Source organism: Theropithecus gelada, chromosome 18, assembly GCF_003255815.1.
Source record: "Theropithecus gelada isolate Dixy chromosome 18, Tgel_1.0, whole genome shotgun sequence".
NCBI classification, from domain to species: domain Eukaryota; kingdom Metazoa; phylum Chordata; class Mammalia; order Primates; family Cercopithecidae; genus Theropithecus; species Theropithecus gelada.
This window is the reverse complement of record NC_037686.1, coordinates 36,819,638-36,835,739: the sequence shown is the minus strand read 5'-3', so window position 1 is coordinate 36,835,739 and position 16,102 is coordinate 36,819,638. Positions and strand designations below refer to the sequence as shown.

Sequence of the window (16,102 nt, the reverse complement as noted above, 5' to 3'; positions counted from 1 at the left end):
CCACCCCGTGTTCTCTACCTTGACTATCTTTAGCGGCTCCCAGTAACTTCCTGAACAAAGCCACTTGTGTCTAATAAACAAGCAAGGCAGGTGGGGGATGTCCTGGGATATGCTGCATTTTGTAGCTTGACGGTGGGATGTTTTTAACTTAAACTTGCAGGCATCAGAAGAGTCAAAATGTGGTAGGAAAAGGCAAAAAGGGATTGTTTCTCTTGCCTTTTATTAAAAAGAAAAAAAGGAAATATAACTGCGGGTCAACTAGCAATGTAGCAATGAGAGGACTTTTTGAGGATGTAAAATTGCAACGATGAGGAAGAGGGGCCGACTTTGCAAATGCTGGAAGAGTAGCAGCCGCCAGCTGAACCCCACTTGGTGGTTCCTTTGACACTGCTTTGAAAGTTTCATTTTGAGTCATCCTTTGTGCTCAGCAGTCATCCCCGTTTGGCAGATAAATGACCACAGAGATAAAAGACCTTTGAACTATCTCTAAATAAATCCCTATAGCAATTCCTACCACCAACACCAAAAAAAAAAAAAAAAAAAATCATTAGTGATATGCTCAACTAATAGATGTTTCTCCAGGCATCAGAGATTAGGCCCTGGTACTGCCCCCCCAGCTAACATATAATTCAACACAGTCCAGGCCTTCCAAGTGCCCAGCACCACTGCAGATCACTGTGTGCCCACTCTGTGCCTCAACTAAGGAAGGTCCTGTGGGTGGTCAGCCGGGAGAGATGCCAAACAGCAATGAGAGCAGGACATACCTAGCAAAGTGCTGTCCTAAGTGCCCAACAGACAATTTCAACCTCACTACAGTGACATCAACAAGGAGGGGCTGCTGTTATCCCTGATTTTCCAACTGTCAGGAAACATTTCAAGAGGTTAAGTCTTGCCTAAGGTTATGCAGCCTGTCTCTGTTCAGAGGCAGAGAGACCACGTTCCTGGAATCAGGGTATCTGAGTTCTAATCCACTCCCAGAGTGGAGGCTCTTTCTAACAGACCCTGCACTCCTCACCTAGAATTTCACATACAGAGCACACTAGCCATGCTTCAGAGAATAAATGACTTCCTGTCTGAACAGAACACAGTTTTCTGCTGGCTATTCTGCCAGATGCATTTTCAATGGCATAGAATTCACCAAAAAACCTTCCTTGGGGGAGTCCAAAGAGAAAAAAAACAAACAAGAGAACACCAAACCAGGAGGAAACAGCCAAGCTACATATTTTAAACCCCCAGAGAATCCCAAACACAGGAAGAAAAAAAGGGAAAAATGGAAGACAGGGTTGAGGGATAACCAAATATTCCCAGAATATACTTATGGAACACAAGTTTGGTAAATCACCACATTTTAAGCTCAACTCTGACCCTTGCTCCCATGATTTTAGATCTTTTGACATTTGGTGCTAAAAGGAAACAATCTGATGACGGAACAGTGGTTCCAAACAGAGTTCAAAAATCTGTTTATAGTAACGAGTGCTCTTAAAGAGAAACACTTGCCCTGCTGATGAAACAGAATGGCCCTTAAAGTTTCTAGATTATAGAACAGAAACAAGACCTCGGAGGGAAAATGTTGCTTTGTTTTTCTTCTTCATCTTTTTTTTTTTTTTTTTTTGAATATGTAGAAGCTGAGAAGCAGGGAGGTAAAGTATGCTGGCCGAATGTGATTGTGAGTCACAGAGGCCGAGCCGGTGCCCAGGGCTCCCATCTCCAAGGCCAAGGTTCTTTCCCTCACACTTTCAGTTGACATGTCCAATGCTCCCTGCTGCCACGCAGAAAAGGTCGTTCCCCGCCTTCCCTGCTGCTTTAGCTATAACATAATCAGAGAGAAATCTATCAGGAAACAAAATTTCCAGGCATTCTCATGAATATATAGAAATGTGGTACTTAAAACAAAAACGTTTTTAAATCTCAGGAGATAAAAACTAAAATGAAACAAGAGGGAAAATTCGACCTCTTGTGTAGAAATGCTAGGGAGACCCGATCTCCAAGTCAGGATGAGGACGTTGTGGAGGAAGAAGCTCATACTCCCAGGAGTTTGAGACACCACATTCCCACCCCCAGAAGAAGAGAGGCCAAGTCTTCTGTAAAGCAGAATACTTGGGAATGACCAGAGAAAGTGCTGACAAAAGAGGATGGCAAGGGAGGGACACTTGAACCACCAGGAGAGTAGAAAGCTCTCTGAGCCACCCACTAGGGTGGAGGATGAGAAAACCATGGGTGCAGCAGCCAGAGTTCAGGCAACCTGCACCCTTGGCAAAGCAAGCCACCCTTCACCCTCTGCCAAACACCTCTTCTCATAGCCCCCTCCACACCCACCTGTAAACAAAATTGCTATGACCATTAAAGGTCAAGAGAGAAATGTGCTTCTCAGGACATGCCAGGAAAAGGGAAGAACCCTAGAGCAATCTCTCCTTGCTGACAACTGTGTTACCAAAAGGCTCCGCTTTCATGTCTCGACCCATTTTAAGCTCCTCTGCACAGAGTCACTCTCACCAAGTTCCCCAGCACCCCCGCAATGGTTCCTTCTCTCTGATTCAAAGCTCTCTGAGCACTCCTGCTACTTACAGAATTAAATCCAAACCCATTTATTTGACATTCATTGATCTCTGCAATCTGATGCCAACCTCTCTTCCCATCAACAACACCTAAGAAACATTTTTCCCATCCATACTTTGTGTGTTTGCTCTTTGTGTAAGGAGGAAATTAGTGCATGACTTATTTGGCTTCACAAAAGCAGACTGTGAATGCTCAGGACAGAATACAAGAGTCTTTCCCTACGCATATGATGATGGTCTAGACCAAGACAAATCCTGAATGCGTTTTTAGGACCATGGCAGGCACTTGATGGGTATAAGGTTGAAGTCCTTGCTACAGGAGGAAATAAGATCTCCCAATGGAACTGGAGAGGAGGAAAAATTAAATCCAAAGAAATGAAACAGAAGTTGTATTTTTGTCAAAAGCAAATAAAATTTGTAAATACAATAAATGAAAAAAAAATAGGGCTTTAACCAGTGAGATTTGAATGCTCTCTCAAAACCATGGAAAACTTAGAATTAAGGAAAATGTGCCAGATTAGGCTTGTGCCACCCCAGCTATATGAGAAAGTATGGAAGAAACACTCTAGTGATCCTCAGCTTCCAGAAATCCTTTACTTTTATAGGGTGGCAACTTAGGGACTGGAATATACATTTGATTGGAGTCTAATAGAATTGGCTTCATAGGAAAACCTTGCCCCTTCCAGCTCCTCCTCCTTTGAAGCAATCTGAGCCTCAAGTTCCTATAAATAAATAAGATCTGCCTGGCAGGATTGTTATGAAGACTAATAGATAAGGTGAGTAATGTAAAACAGCTAGCAGAGGGTCTGCCATGTAGCTCAAGAAATCAGAGTTATTATGATGATGTGTACTCTGTAAATTATCCATTTCCTTCTAAAATCTTCCTCTGAGTTATATCATGTAGATATCACCACCTGTATTTGGCAGATGAGGAAACCAGGGTTTCAGCATGTGATCCAGATTCACAAAGCTGCTTGGTATCAGACTATCACACCACATCTCCTACCCTGAGTCACTGTATGGCATCCATCTGGAACTCCCATGCCCTTATCTTGCTGTTGAATCTAGGCAGGTGTCCCTGACTCCTAACATCCTCAGGAAAGAGAAGAGCTGCTAAGCCCTGCCCAGCTTGGAAACTCTTCAAAACCCTGTCACTACTGGAATTTTTTTTTTTTAGATTGAGTCTCATTCTGTCATCCAAAAAGGCTGGAGGGCAGTGGCGCCATCTCAGCTCACTGCAACCTCCGCCTCTTGGGTTCAAGCGATTCTCCTGCCTCAGCCTCCCAAGATGCTAGGATTACAGGCATGCACCACCAGGGCTGGCTAATTTTTGTAATTTTAGTAGAGATGGGGTTTCTCCATGTTGGGCAGGCTGATCTTGAACTCCTGATTTCAAGTGATTCAGCCTCCCAAAGTGCTGAGATTACAGGTGCGAGCCACCGTGTCCCACTACTGGAACATTCTTCCAGAGACTCATCTTCATGTTCTCTGTTGTTTTAATCTAATCACCTAGAAGGGAACCTGAGGAAGTGTAAGTTATTAAGTCACTTACCTGAGTAAGTTTAAGATGCAACCACGTTGGTCCCATGATAAAGAACAAGTTACACATGTAGCGTCCATCTGCAAAATTACACCTGTCCAAAGGAGAGTTCAGAGGCCCCGAAGTAGGTTCTGAGCTCTCCCCTCAGCCCCTACTTCTACCAAATGCTGCTTTCACACCTCATGTAAATCCACTCATCATAGACCCTCTCCCAAATAGCATCTCAATTCCTACCCTAGTTTTATATGGAAGAAAAAAGACTTTTATCCTGGTTAGAAGAGTCCGTGCATCCTTGAGCCAGGGAGGTAGTACATGGGCTCCTCCTCACAACTCACCACTTAAGTGGTGATGTTCCCTGACCATTTATAATCCCTTTCCAGTTTAGAGAGTTAGCCCTAGGTTTAAAATTTGGAACAAGGCTGTTAACAATACTAGACATAAATGCCTTCATCCCAAAGCAGTGGAACATGTATAACTAGAGTTAACGTCACAGAGAACTAGCCTATAATATGTAAGTCATGCTACCCTTATCACACAGAGCTTTCTTTTCAAACACCAGTGAAAAAGAAAATCATTTGGGATCCCATATAAGTTGTCTTTGCCTGAGGCTGTCAAGCAATGACTTCAACAAAATTAACTGGTTCACTTAAACAACAACAAAAAGCAGCACATAAGATAACACCTAATTCCCCCCGGCCTCCAAACTCGGAGGCTGAATTACGAAAAGCAAAACAAAATAAAACAAAACCTTTATTATCCTGAAACTCTATGTCCTTATCCTAAGTTAAGGATCAATGTACATTTTTTGTAAGGATCAGAGAGTAAATAGTCAAATCTTTGAAGGTCATAGTACCTCTGTCACAACTACTCAACTCTGCCACTATAATAAAAAGCAGTCAGAGACAAAACATAAACAAATGAACTTGGCTGTGTTCCAATAAAACTTTATTTATAAACACTGAAATTTAAATTTCGTATGCCTCACATATTACAAAATATTATTCTTTTGATGTTCTTCCAACCTTTCAAAAATGTAAAAAAATATTATTCCCTTGGGGGCAATACAAAAACGGGCAGCAGGGGGCTGGATTTGGCCCAGGGGCTATAGTTTGCCAACCCCGGCTCAAAGTCAGCACATATATTCAGATGACTCCCTAGCAGGAATCGCTACCAGCTCAAAGATCAGCTTAACAGGGCTTCCTTTCTAGCTCCTAGTGTAGGACCTGCTTCCCAGAGGCCACTCCATGTCCACTTATTCAAAAAGTGGTACAACTTATAAAAATAGATCCAGAAGGTGACTTCAGGACTAGATGCTGGTGGGTTGCTTACAAAACCTCATCCTCATCCATTCTGTGCCAAATTACTGATCACATACTTCTCATTCATACAAGTAAGTAAATTCTGCAAGTTTATGCCACTAAACTTTCCCACACACACAGTAGTCAAGGTTTCCACATCTCACCCTCAGCTTTAGCCTTTGCTTACTCTCTGGTTGCAAAACAGCAGGAATTTGAAGGGTAATAAAGTTAACATTCTCATCCCATAGAGATCAGAGAATGTTCCTGTCATCTATCAAGTAATTGAGACTCAGTGATGATAGCTTTATTAATTCATTTCTGGAAAGTAACAGTGTTAGGCATAAATAAACGTAAGAAGGGTGGAGAAGTACCACATGAAGCAAGTTTCTAACAATTAAAAAGTTTTGAAGGGTATTCCCATCACAGCGTCATCATAAAGAGCACTGTGCATTGCATTTCAGTCCTTCTCCTTCCTCTCTGTCCCCTTCAATTGCTGAGGCATAAAAATGCTTATAAAAAAAAGGCAAATCACATATTCAAATAAGCAATTTTATTGCTTTCCCATAAAGTCCACAAAGAGCATCCAGCTTTTTGAATGAAAACGACCAGCCTGAGAATTTCAGATATGAGCACTAAGGTCCACCGCGCATTTCAGCTTTGAAATCATCTCGATGGTACAGATTCCAAAGCTTATTCTGGTGTGTTCCAATGGGGAGAAAGCTATATTTGGGAACAGTCAGTGGCTTTAGGAAAAGTGGTACCTAATCAGGACAAGGTATTCTCTTTTTAGGGCAGTGAATTTGGGTTTGAACTCCCAAAACTGTGGGTTGCTGCTTAAATCCTGGCAGTGAAGGTGATGGAGACAAAGGGTAACCATTTTTCAAGACAACCCACCCACCCAAAAATACAACAACACACAAAGAACTGGCCAACTCAATGGCCAGAAACAAAGATATTCATTTTCGTATCTGAAGAGACCCAACTCCAACGCAAAGTCTCACTTTCAGAGCCTGATTTGAACTGTTGCATTTTCTTGCCCGAATCTCAGAAGTTTCTGTATGTGCGGAGATTAAACCTTTGGTTTCACAACAGAGTACCCAGAAATCACTGCAAAGTTGTAATGGGGGAGGAGAGAGCACGACCTCTATGTTCTGGCAAAACAAACCAATTTCTAAAAGTTCTTTTGTCTTCCCAAATGTTAAACTAAGGTGACCAATTGTCCCAGTTTGCTAGGAACTGGGACAATTTCTGGATGCAGAATTTTCAGTCTTGAAACCAGGAGAGATTTTTTGGGCAAACTGTGATGAGTCAGTCACCCAGAAAGTCTCTTCTAGCCCATTCTTTGGATTTTAAATGCAACAAGATCAGCCACAACACCCAGTATAAGGATGGACACAAGCCCCCTGTGCTAAAGAAATAATATGATTCCTAGTGGTTTTAATGAAAATAACTACCCCAAAGCTTAAAAACAAAACAAAACAAAACCTAATGGTAACAGAAATGCTATGGATTATCTTTGCGCTATAAAGAAGAGAAGTTCATTCATTTGTGCCATATTTAGCTAATCCACATAGCTAGAGCCCAGATAAATGATCAAATGTCAGGGAGAGAGTGACAAAGACTATGATTAACACCTACAACCTAGAACCCCAAAACTCTGTCAGTAAAAGGGCTTCCTCCAGGGCCATCCCCAAGTCCCAAAGATTCTCGAAGAAAAAAACTTACTAATAAGGCAGTCCTCTGCTATCACAGCTGAGTGCTACACACAGGAAGGGAGGTCACTGTAAGTCACTGTAACTCCCTAATATACAAAATAAATTCAATGAAATATGAACTCATTCATTCCCAACCAACTGACACCACCAACCACCTGTCTAGCTACTTTGCACATCCATGTTTGACTTTTAGGAGGAAAGTAACAACCAACCAAGTTAAGTCAATGCCCAATCTTAAAAGTCCATGATGTATTGGACAGAGATTCAGGCCAATCACTTGCCCCTTTTTTTGGTTTTCTACAGTTCCAGTTCTAATGCGCATCGCTGGCTTTCACAATGATGAGTTTTCAGCTCTGTGAGAGTCTTAGTTACTACAAAGACAGGGCTTCCATAGTCAGGCGAGTGATTCATCTTAGGAAGATTTACAGTAGTAATGACTGAAATCAAAAGGAGATTTTAACAATTCTTGACTGTTCTGATTAACCCAAGTTTTTTAATATCTCACTCCTAACTATGAAAACTAATGCAAACAAAGAAAAAAATACTAAAAATTTTGTTATGGCTTAGCTGACCCAGACAATTGGCTGTTATACAATAAACAGGAACTCCCCAAACTTACAATTCTATAGCTATTGCTGTCAGACATGCAGAAGATATGATAATGAACTAGATACTATACCAAGATTATAGCAGAGGTATTTCTTCTTGAGTCCTTAAATATTCCATCAAGGAGATTGGTAATTAATGAGTAGGTAAGTACAGTCGACCCTTGAACAACACGGGCTTGAACTTCAAGAGTCCCCTTACATGAAGATTTTCTTCTACCTCTGCCACCCCTGAGATAGCAAGACTTTCAACCCTCCCTCTTCTTCCTCATCCTCAGCCTACCCACCATAAAGACGATAAGGATGAAGACCTTTATGATGGTGCACTTCCACTTAATAAATAGCAAATATATTTTTTCTTCTTTTTGATTTTCTTAAGATCATTTTCTTTTCTCTAGCTTACTTTTTGAAAGAATACAGTATATAATACGTATAATATATATAATATATTAAATCAGTGTTAATCAACTGATAATATTACCAGTAAGGCTTCCAGTCAACAGTAAGCTATTAGTAGTTAAGTTTTTGGGGAAGTCAAAAGTTACACACAGATTTAACTGTGCAGGGGTCTGAGTCCCCAACCCCATGTTGTTCTAGAGTCAAGTATAATATATAAATAGACCCTAAGAAGTTGAGGATAAAATGGCAAAAACAGAAAAACAAACAAAAATGACTATAAGACAGTGCTTCCTACCTTCTTTTTGGAGTGGCTTCTTTCTTCCTCCTTCGTGACTTTGCTGTTTTTTCCAGCACGGGACACCTTCTGGTCCCCAGACTGCTTGATGGTGATCTTGATCTCAGGTGGACATATATAGTTCTCCAAATTCTTTGGGGGTTTCTTAGCCCGCTTTGTGGTCTGAATCTTTAGCTTCAGACTTCCCTCTGTGAAGTTTGCCTCCTTGATAGAAAATTCCTGCTCTTCCAAACCATCTCCTGCCACCCATTTCTCACTGTCCGCGTTGGAGTTGGAATCCACATCCCGCCCTGAGCCTAGTTCATCCTCCTCCTCTGGCTCCATGCGTTCTCCGCCCACCGGGATCCCCTTCCCAGGTCCTGGAGTGGAGAGCAAAGGTTCTCCTGCACAGCCAGGAGCAGCTGGGGGCTTGGCTGAGGAGACCGGCAGGAAGTCTGACTCGCTCCCTCTTTGCCGGGAGCTGCTTAAGGTTTCCCTGGACTCCATGACAATCTCTACAGTCTTCAGAAGTTCTCAGGAGGGGGAAGGGGAAAAGGGAAAAGGGAAAGGTGAGAAGAGAGGACACCCAAAATTCCAAGAACAAAATGGTCCAGTTGCTAGGGTCAGATTCCCAGGGATGGAGACACGATGAGGTGTTCAGAAGAGATCAGATCTGCAACTGAGAAGCAAAGAGACAGTTAGGCATGGCAGAAAGGAAAATGACCTCAAAGGTTACTCAATCTAAGTTCTAGAGGCCCCTTTCCACTTGTCTATGGCATCCAGAAAAAAAAAAGTGATGGAAAAACATCTAACCAGAATAAGCACCATCCCCAAATTAGATTTTACTAGAGCAGAGGGAAAAACACATTCACACATGCCTTCATAATGGATTGCTATTAATTTTATGGCTGTAGGCCCAAGAAAAAAGATAAGAGGTGCGAGTCCTCCAGCCCGGTAGCAAGCTAGAGGTTTCTTTATACTGAAGCTTCGGCCGTGAGTCACTGTTAAAACCAATCATGACGAAAGGGAAGTCTGAAGTATTGAGGCTCAGGTCTACTGGAACTGTATTTGGTTGGTTTTTTGCACCACTTCTCTCTCACATGTGAAGAACAGTTTGCAAAGCTGAGCACAACCCCCATGCTGCCTGGGCCAAACTCTCCACCCACTTGGAGGAGGGGCATTCAGCCTATCTCTTAACTGTTTCACCTTTATCATTTTTCACTATGTATTATTTCAATTATGCAAAGACCTCTCTATTTCTTCAAGCAAATGCAAAGCTTAGGTGTGAGGCTCACAAAAATAAAATAAAAAGAGTTCAGTGGCAAATCACTTATAACACTGTGATTAATGGAAAACAACCTCAACAAATGTTTCTACTGACATAAAAAGGAGGTATTTAATCATTATCAATTATTTAGATAAAAATAGCCTTTCTAGACAGTTGTAATTCCCTTTTGGTTTCTTAAATGAAGTAGTATTGTGTATCCACAGCAGCAAAAGAGAAAAAGGAAGAGAAGGAGCATTTTATAGGCCTGTGGAAGTGTCAGGAGTCCCCCCAGGATCATCTTCTCTACCTTCTTCTAAGATGAGAAGAGAAAAATCAGTTAGGCTCTCTCCGAACTATCACAGGATCAGCTAAACTTGCCTTCATGCTTCTTCACCCCACGTTCCATTATTCCCAATTTCATACTCATAATTTTCAAAGCCCAAAAGGAAGCCCAAATGCTCACTCTCAAGAGAAAACCAAGAGCCCTGGGGCTACAAACATCACATCCTCCCGCCCTTAGGCTGTAGGCTGGATCACACTCAAGCCTTCTCAGCTGCTGAACACTTAAGTTTCCCAGCAGAAGACATAACTGTTCATCTTAGGTTTCTACCTCTGAGCCCATCAATTTAAAGAAGTGGCTGGCAAATGTGCCCACCAGAAAATGCCCAATGCTGCCTGCAAAAACACATTCAGAATAACCAAGAACTGGAAGTCTGAAGACCAGATGTTTGTCTTCTCTCTCCAGAATCAGCACATTTTTAGCTGACGCCCCATGAGGAAGCCAGCCAGGAAGGCAGCCCAGGCTCCAACATGGACCCTGCTCCCCAGAGAAGCCCAGGAGCATCAGCTACCGGAAAATGCTCAGCTTTGCAGAAAGACACATTTACAACTGCTTCCACTTCAGGGAAGAGTCAATGAATACAGCTTTTCTAAAAAAGAAGAAGCTGCCTAGTGAGAGCATGAGCATCTTCACTGACACTGTTGAGCCAAAACTGAAAACAGCCACCTGTGACCCATGCTACAGGACGGACAAAGTCTCCACTTTGGGAGGTGGGGAGAAGTTAGACCAGATGACACTTGATGTTTCTTTTACTGACAAGATCTTTGGTCTCATCTAGATTTATCTGCCCAATAACACACATCATTTTTAAAAAGTTATACTCAAGTTGACTTTACGGAGGCCTCTCTTACTAGTGTCAGACACCACCCCAGCTGTTGGAGACATCAATGTACCTTAGGGCATTTCCCCATTTGTCAAGTGGTAAGAATCCAATAGGTCTTTCTCAGTGTGTATCCCAGATCCATGCAAATTGCAAGCCATGTTTTCTTATGGCAGTAATGTTCAGAGTCTATCCCCTTTGGCAGGAATCTCCAACGACATTTTAATTCTCTAATACCTACCTATAAAATCTCCCCAGGTCAGGAGAAAAGGCAAGGCATATATATACAAAGTTCCTAAATGAAATCCATTTGGACCTTTGAACCAGAGTAGGGAAATGTATGTTACAGATTCTGTGATATAATAAAAGAAGGTGAACTCTAAACTTTAGATGAATTGATGGGCTTATACAGAGAATATATTATTAATATTAAGAAAATACCTTCCATTAAAAAAAGGTTCACTTCAGAGTGAAATAAATGAAACAATCATCTCTTACATTTAACTACGTGTACAACACAAAGTTCCAAAACTTAAAATTCAAGTCATAAGAGATCCATAAAAAAAAAATTCAATTCAAAATTTTTTTTTCAGTTCTCCTCAAATCAAAATACTAAGATACAAGGAAAATACAATCTCTTTCCTCCAGGAAGTTATGCTTTTGATGGGAGATTTGACAAATCACTCTAAAACAAAGCAGAACTTTATATGTACTGTACGAAAGGACAGAATCAAAAGGAAGAAAAAGTTTTTTCCACTTGGGTAAGGTGTAGATAGCTAGGAAACTACATAGAAAGGCTTCAAGGAGAATACAAGACAGATCTTTGATCTTGATGGAGGTTTCCTAGGTAGAGCAGGAAGAAGGAAGACGTGGCAGATAAAGGGAAGGCATGACGCCACGTCCCAGGCAGGCATGTGCAGGGTTATGCAGAAGAAAGAGGGAATTGATGTTTGGCTAGGAAGTATGGTAGAAACTGGAAACCTGTGAGAGATACGGCTAGAAATAAAAGGTCATGGCAAAGTCATGAACATCCTTGAATGTTGTGCTAACAAGTTTGGATTTTATCTTACAGGTAATGTGAAGCCATTTAAGGAATGGCAGCGGGGAAGGAATAATATCAAAGCTATGCTTTAGTAAGATAATTCCGATACATGGTGTGAGGGTGGGATTAAGTGAAACTGATGTTAGAGGCAGGGGGCCATAAGAAGGTTCAGCTGAAATTTCATTCATTTTGCTTGAAGACCCAAACCAGGGTAATGTGAATATGTCATAATAAATACTGTAGGTAAAACAGTAATGCAGTCTCAAATAGCCTTAATCTTTAGGAATTCATCTATTCCAGACTTTTCATACTTGTTTCACCTTAAAAGACCAAAGCAAATTAGCCACCAACTTGCACTCACTACTCAAGTCAAACTAGTCTCCACAGCAATGTTATACATAGTTCTTTCGGTATTTCTCAAAATATACAGAATCTGTTCTTATACCCACTTCCTCTCATCCTTGCAATGCCGGCCATGCAATTGGTGTTCGCTGAATGTTTGTTGCATGAAGGAATGAATAAACAAATGAATAAAAAGATCCCAAGCCTTTCCATATTTCCAGGTCATCCCCAAGTCTTCACTTCTCCATGGCAACATTCTGTAAACTCCAGACCATGGTGCTCACTCCTTGGGTGGACTGACATTGCACCCAGCTGTATAGTTCGTCACTAAATACCAGCCTTGTATTGTCTTCTAGTTGTTTTGAGCATATAAATCTTATTTTTCTTACATGATTGCAGCTCAGCCTCAGGCTGAGACTGACTGTGGTTGTATAATGCTGACATTACCTATAGCACCCATTGCAGGACTAGGTGCTTGGAGGACTTCAAGGTTTTTTTCTGAATGAAAATGGCTTCGCCCCCTGACAGCTATTCAAAGTCCTATAGTTCAAATTACTCCCACTGCAGCTCCACCCACCCAGGCAGCAGCCCTGGCCAAATTTGCTGCCTATCCTGAGGATTATAATCCAGCCCCTGGTGTCCATATGTGACCCTCATCTTAGAAAAATAAAATAAAATAAGCTTTCAAAAGAAACAGCAAAGAAACCTAACCTGTCTGTTTACTTCATCAGCACACAAAGCTGTTGTTCTTTTTAGCTTTCTTCCCAGCACGTACCTGCCTCCCCAAATTCACAGTTCAGTTTTTTGGTGAGTCTGGGTGTCAACTGCGAGTCCTCTTGTGATTCACCCCTGCCAAAACACGCGTGTGAGTACACGCACAGGCTCACGCACTCACGGAGTTGGGGAAGACAAGGCAAGGTAAAAATGTTTTGCCTTGTCACATTCCAGCAGTCAGTGACTCCTCCTGAGGGGGCGGGCACACAATGGACACTCTGTACTTGGCTCAGGCCTTCAGTCCAACAAAAGTTAACCCTTCTATGACTGCCTGCAGGACTTGGGCAGGGCGGCAGTGGGGGCTGGGAGTGGAGGAGGATAGGAAAGATAAAATTGCTTAAGAGATAACAGCCTTGTCAGCCCCAAGCAAACAAAAGGGCAAGGAAAGGAAATAGATGTATTTGGAAAGAATACTGAGATAGGAGTCCAAAACTCAGTCTTTATTCCTAGCTCTGCTGTTCACAGGCAGTCAGATGCTAGACAAGCCACTCTGAGTCTTTTACCCACACTTTGTGGATCTCTTATGACCCACACTTGCCTTAGCAATGAATGGATTGGGACTAAAGTCTCTTTCACACTCAATACTTTGTAATTTTGCCCTGCAGAGCCATAGACCTATGGGTACACTCCAAAATGAACAGCATGAACCTAGAGAATTATTTCTCCGAATGGCCAGGGGAATCCTGCTTGGCTAGATGTGTCTTATACCCAAATAAGTTCCAGAGTACTTCCTCCCTCCCCTCCAAAACTGCCAGATGGAATATTTTTTCCTAGTTTAAAATACATTCTCCAACTGGGGAACTCTTACTTATTCTGAAGCTTGGTGGAAATGCAAGTTCTTGAGCTCCACTTACTGAATCAGGGCTCCAGAGCTGCGGCCCAACACACCGGCTTTTACCAAGCCCTCTCGGTGGTTCTGAAGGCCTAGAGTCAGAACCAATGTCTTAGACTGTGCCTGGTCTATATGATTACCCCTGTCAAGTTGCTAGATCATAGGCATTATTATCGAGTACATGAGGGTATTTCTCCCTTACGGCAGTACCGTGAGTCTCTTGGGAACAGGCAGGACTTGTGTTGTATTCATCCACATAATCCTAACACCTAGCACCATGCCCAACACATAATGAACATTCAAGAAATGCTGGATGGCTGAATTAACAAACGAACAAAGCAACTCAAGCTGGGCTTCCCAGAATCATTCATTCACCTCGCTTTTCTGCTTTGCCCAGGTGCCATGTACATACAGGCCACTGTCATCCTGACTGTTGCTTTCCAAAAGGACAAGGTGGTAGAGATAGGGCCCTTAGTATATTCAACAGGAGTCAAAAGAAGTGAATTCCTGGCCTAGTTCTGCCACTTAGGAGCCCTCATAAGCCTCTTTCAGCCTCAGTGTCTCATCAACAAAGTAGAAAAAAAAAAAAATGATGGTTACCTGGCCTACTTCACTAGTTTATGGTTTTTACTTTTTAAAAATGTTTTACCATATTTCCTGGTAGTAGAACTCCATGCTCCTTATTACAAAATAAACATGAACAACACATGAACCTCTCAGGTCTTAAAGGCAAACAATCCCAAATACAGGAAGAGTGCTCTGCTTCATTCCTGAAGTTTTGCAAACTTCCCCAAGCTCTTCATCCTCAGTCCTCCCTCGGCTCTGGACTCTGCAAATTCCCATACCACAAGGCATTTATTTCATCTTCACACGTAAAAGACACTGGGTTGACTAGATAATTCTCAGGCTAGAAAACTTTTTGCCTCAAAACTTCGTAGAATGTCTTTCAGCATTTAAAGTAATGAAGAGAAAACAGAGGCTGGCCTGGTTTGGTTTCCTCTATAGGCAACTTGCTTTATGCGTTTATAATTGAAAACTTTCTTTTTCATTGCGTTAGAATTTTATTAATGACAAAATGAGTGTAGTGTGGAGCTCTCTCCCTTTAATTTTCCTGGAACATAATGAGTCTTTTGGATCTGTAGATACAGGTTCTTTCTAGTTCAGGAATGTTCCCTTCAATTATTCCTTTGGTAATTTCTTCCATTAAATGGTTCTTACTTCTTTCAAAGTTTTTCCTATAATTCTGAGTTTAGAGCTCTCATCTCTGTTCTCCATTTCTATCGTTTTCTCTCTCACTGCTTTTCTTTCCTTCTTTTGCCTTGTGGGAAAGCATACCCCAATCTGTTCTCCATAATACCAATTTGATTTGATTCTATTTTCCACGCCCCCTTTGCCTTTATTGACTTCACTGTGGATTCTTTAAATTCTGCAACTGCACATTTTGTGTCCCTGCAATCTTTTACTTTATGCACCAACTTTTCAGTTGGCTCTAATGTCTTTTCATCACAGCATGCTCCCTCCTTGTTTCTTAATGCTCCTTTTCTACGGGTCATACTTCTTGTTGAAGATGCCAGGTAGCTTTCTGAAACTCTAATGTTGCTGTTGGATTAACTAATTCTCCTGATATTGTTCCTTTAACTCGTTTTAAGTGTTTCTTCCACCTCAGGAAGCCTTGTGTTGGGTTCTGTTTCTTTGCTCCATGCTCTCATGAGGAAGTACTGGACTACAGAGGAAGAAGTGGACTACCTTCTACCCATTGTGAAGCCAGTCACATCCTCCTCTTCAAGTTACTCCTCTTATCAGAGACCATATCAAGTTCTAGTGAACAGTAACGAGGATGCGCTGAAGCTAGTGCCTACGGACACGTAAGAGCCCACTGTGTGTATCTCTCCCCAGCTCCACATTCAGTGGCATTAAGTTGGTAGCTTAAAACTCAGCCATGGGGCATGGTGGCTCATGTCTGTAATCCCAGCACTTTGGGAGGCTGCAACGGGTGCATCACCTGAGGTCAGGAGTTCGAGACCAGCCTGGCCAACATGGCGAAACCGCATCTCTACTCAAAACACAAAAATTAGTCAGGCGTGGTGGCACGCACCTATAATCCCAGCTACTCAGGAGGCGGAGGCAGAAGAATCACTTGAACCCGGGAGGCTCAGGGTGCAGAGAGCCAAGATTGCGCCACTGCACTCCAACCTGAGCAAGGGAGCGAGACTCTGTCTCCAAAAACAAACAAACAAACAAACAAACAAATAAATAAACTCAGCCATGGTGGGAGTGTTTACACCACAAGAACGAGCAA

The 16,102-nt window shown here is 42.0% G+C and overlaps 1 protein-coding gene across 2 annotated transcripts in view; it reads right to left on the bottom strand.

The window, feature by feature from the left end:
* Positions 1-16,102, bottom strand: part of SETBP1 (SET binding protein 1) — a 377,283-nt gene that overhangs the window by 346,942 nt on the left and 14,239 nt on the right. For both annotated transcript variants that reach the window (XM_025365654.1, XM_025365653.1), the window contains exon 2: positions 8,408-9,065. In XM_025365654.1, coding sequence (XP_025221439.1) covers positions 8,408-8,893 — 486 coding nt within the window. In that variant the 5' untranslated portion in view covers positions 8,894-9,065. The remainder of the gene's footprint in view (positions 1-8,407; positions 9,066-16,102) is intronic.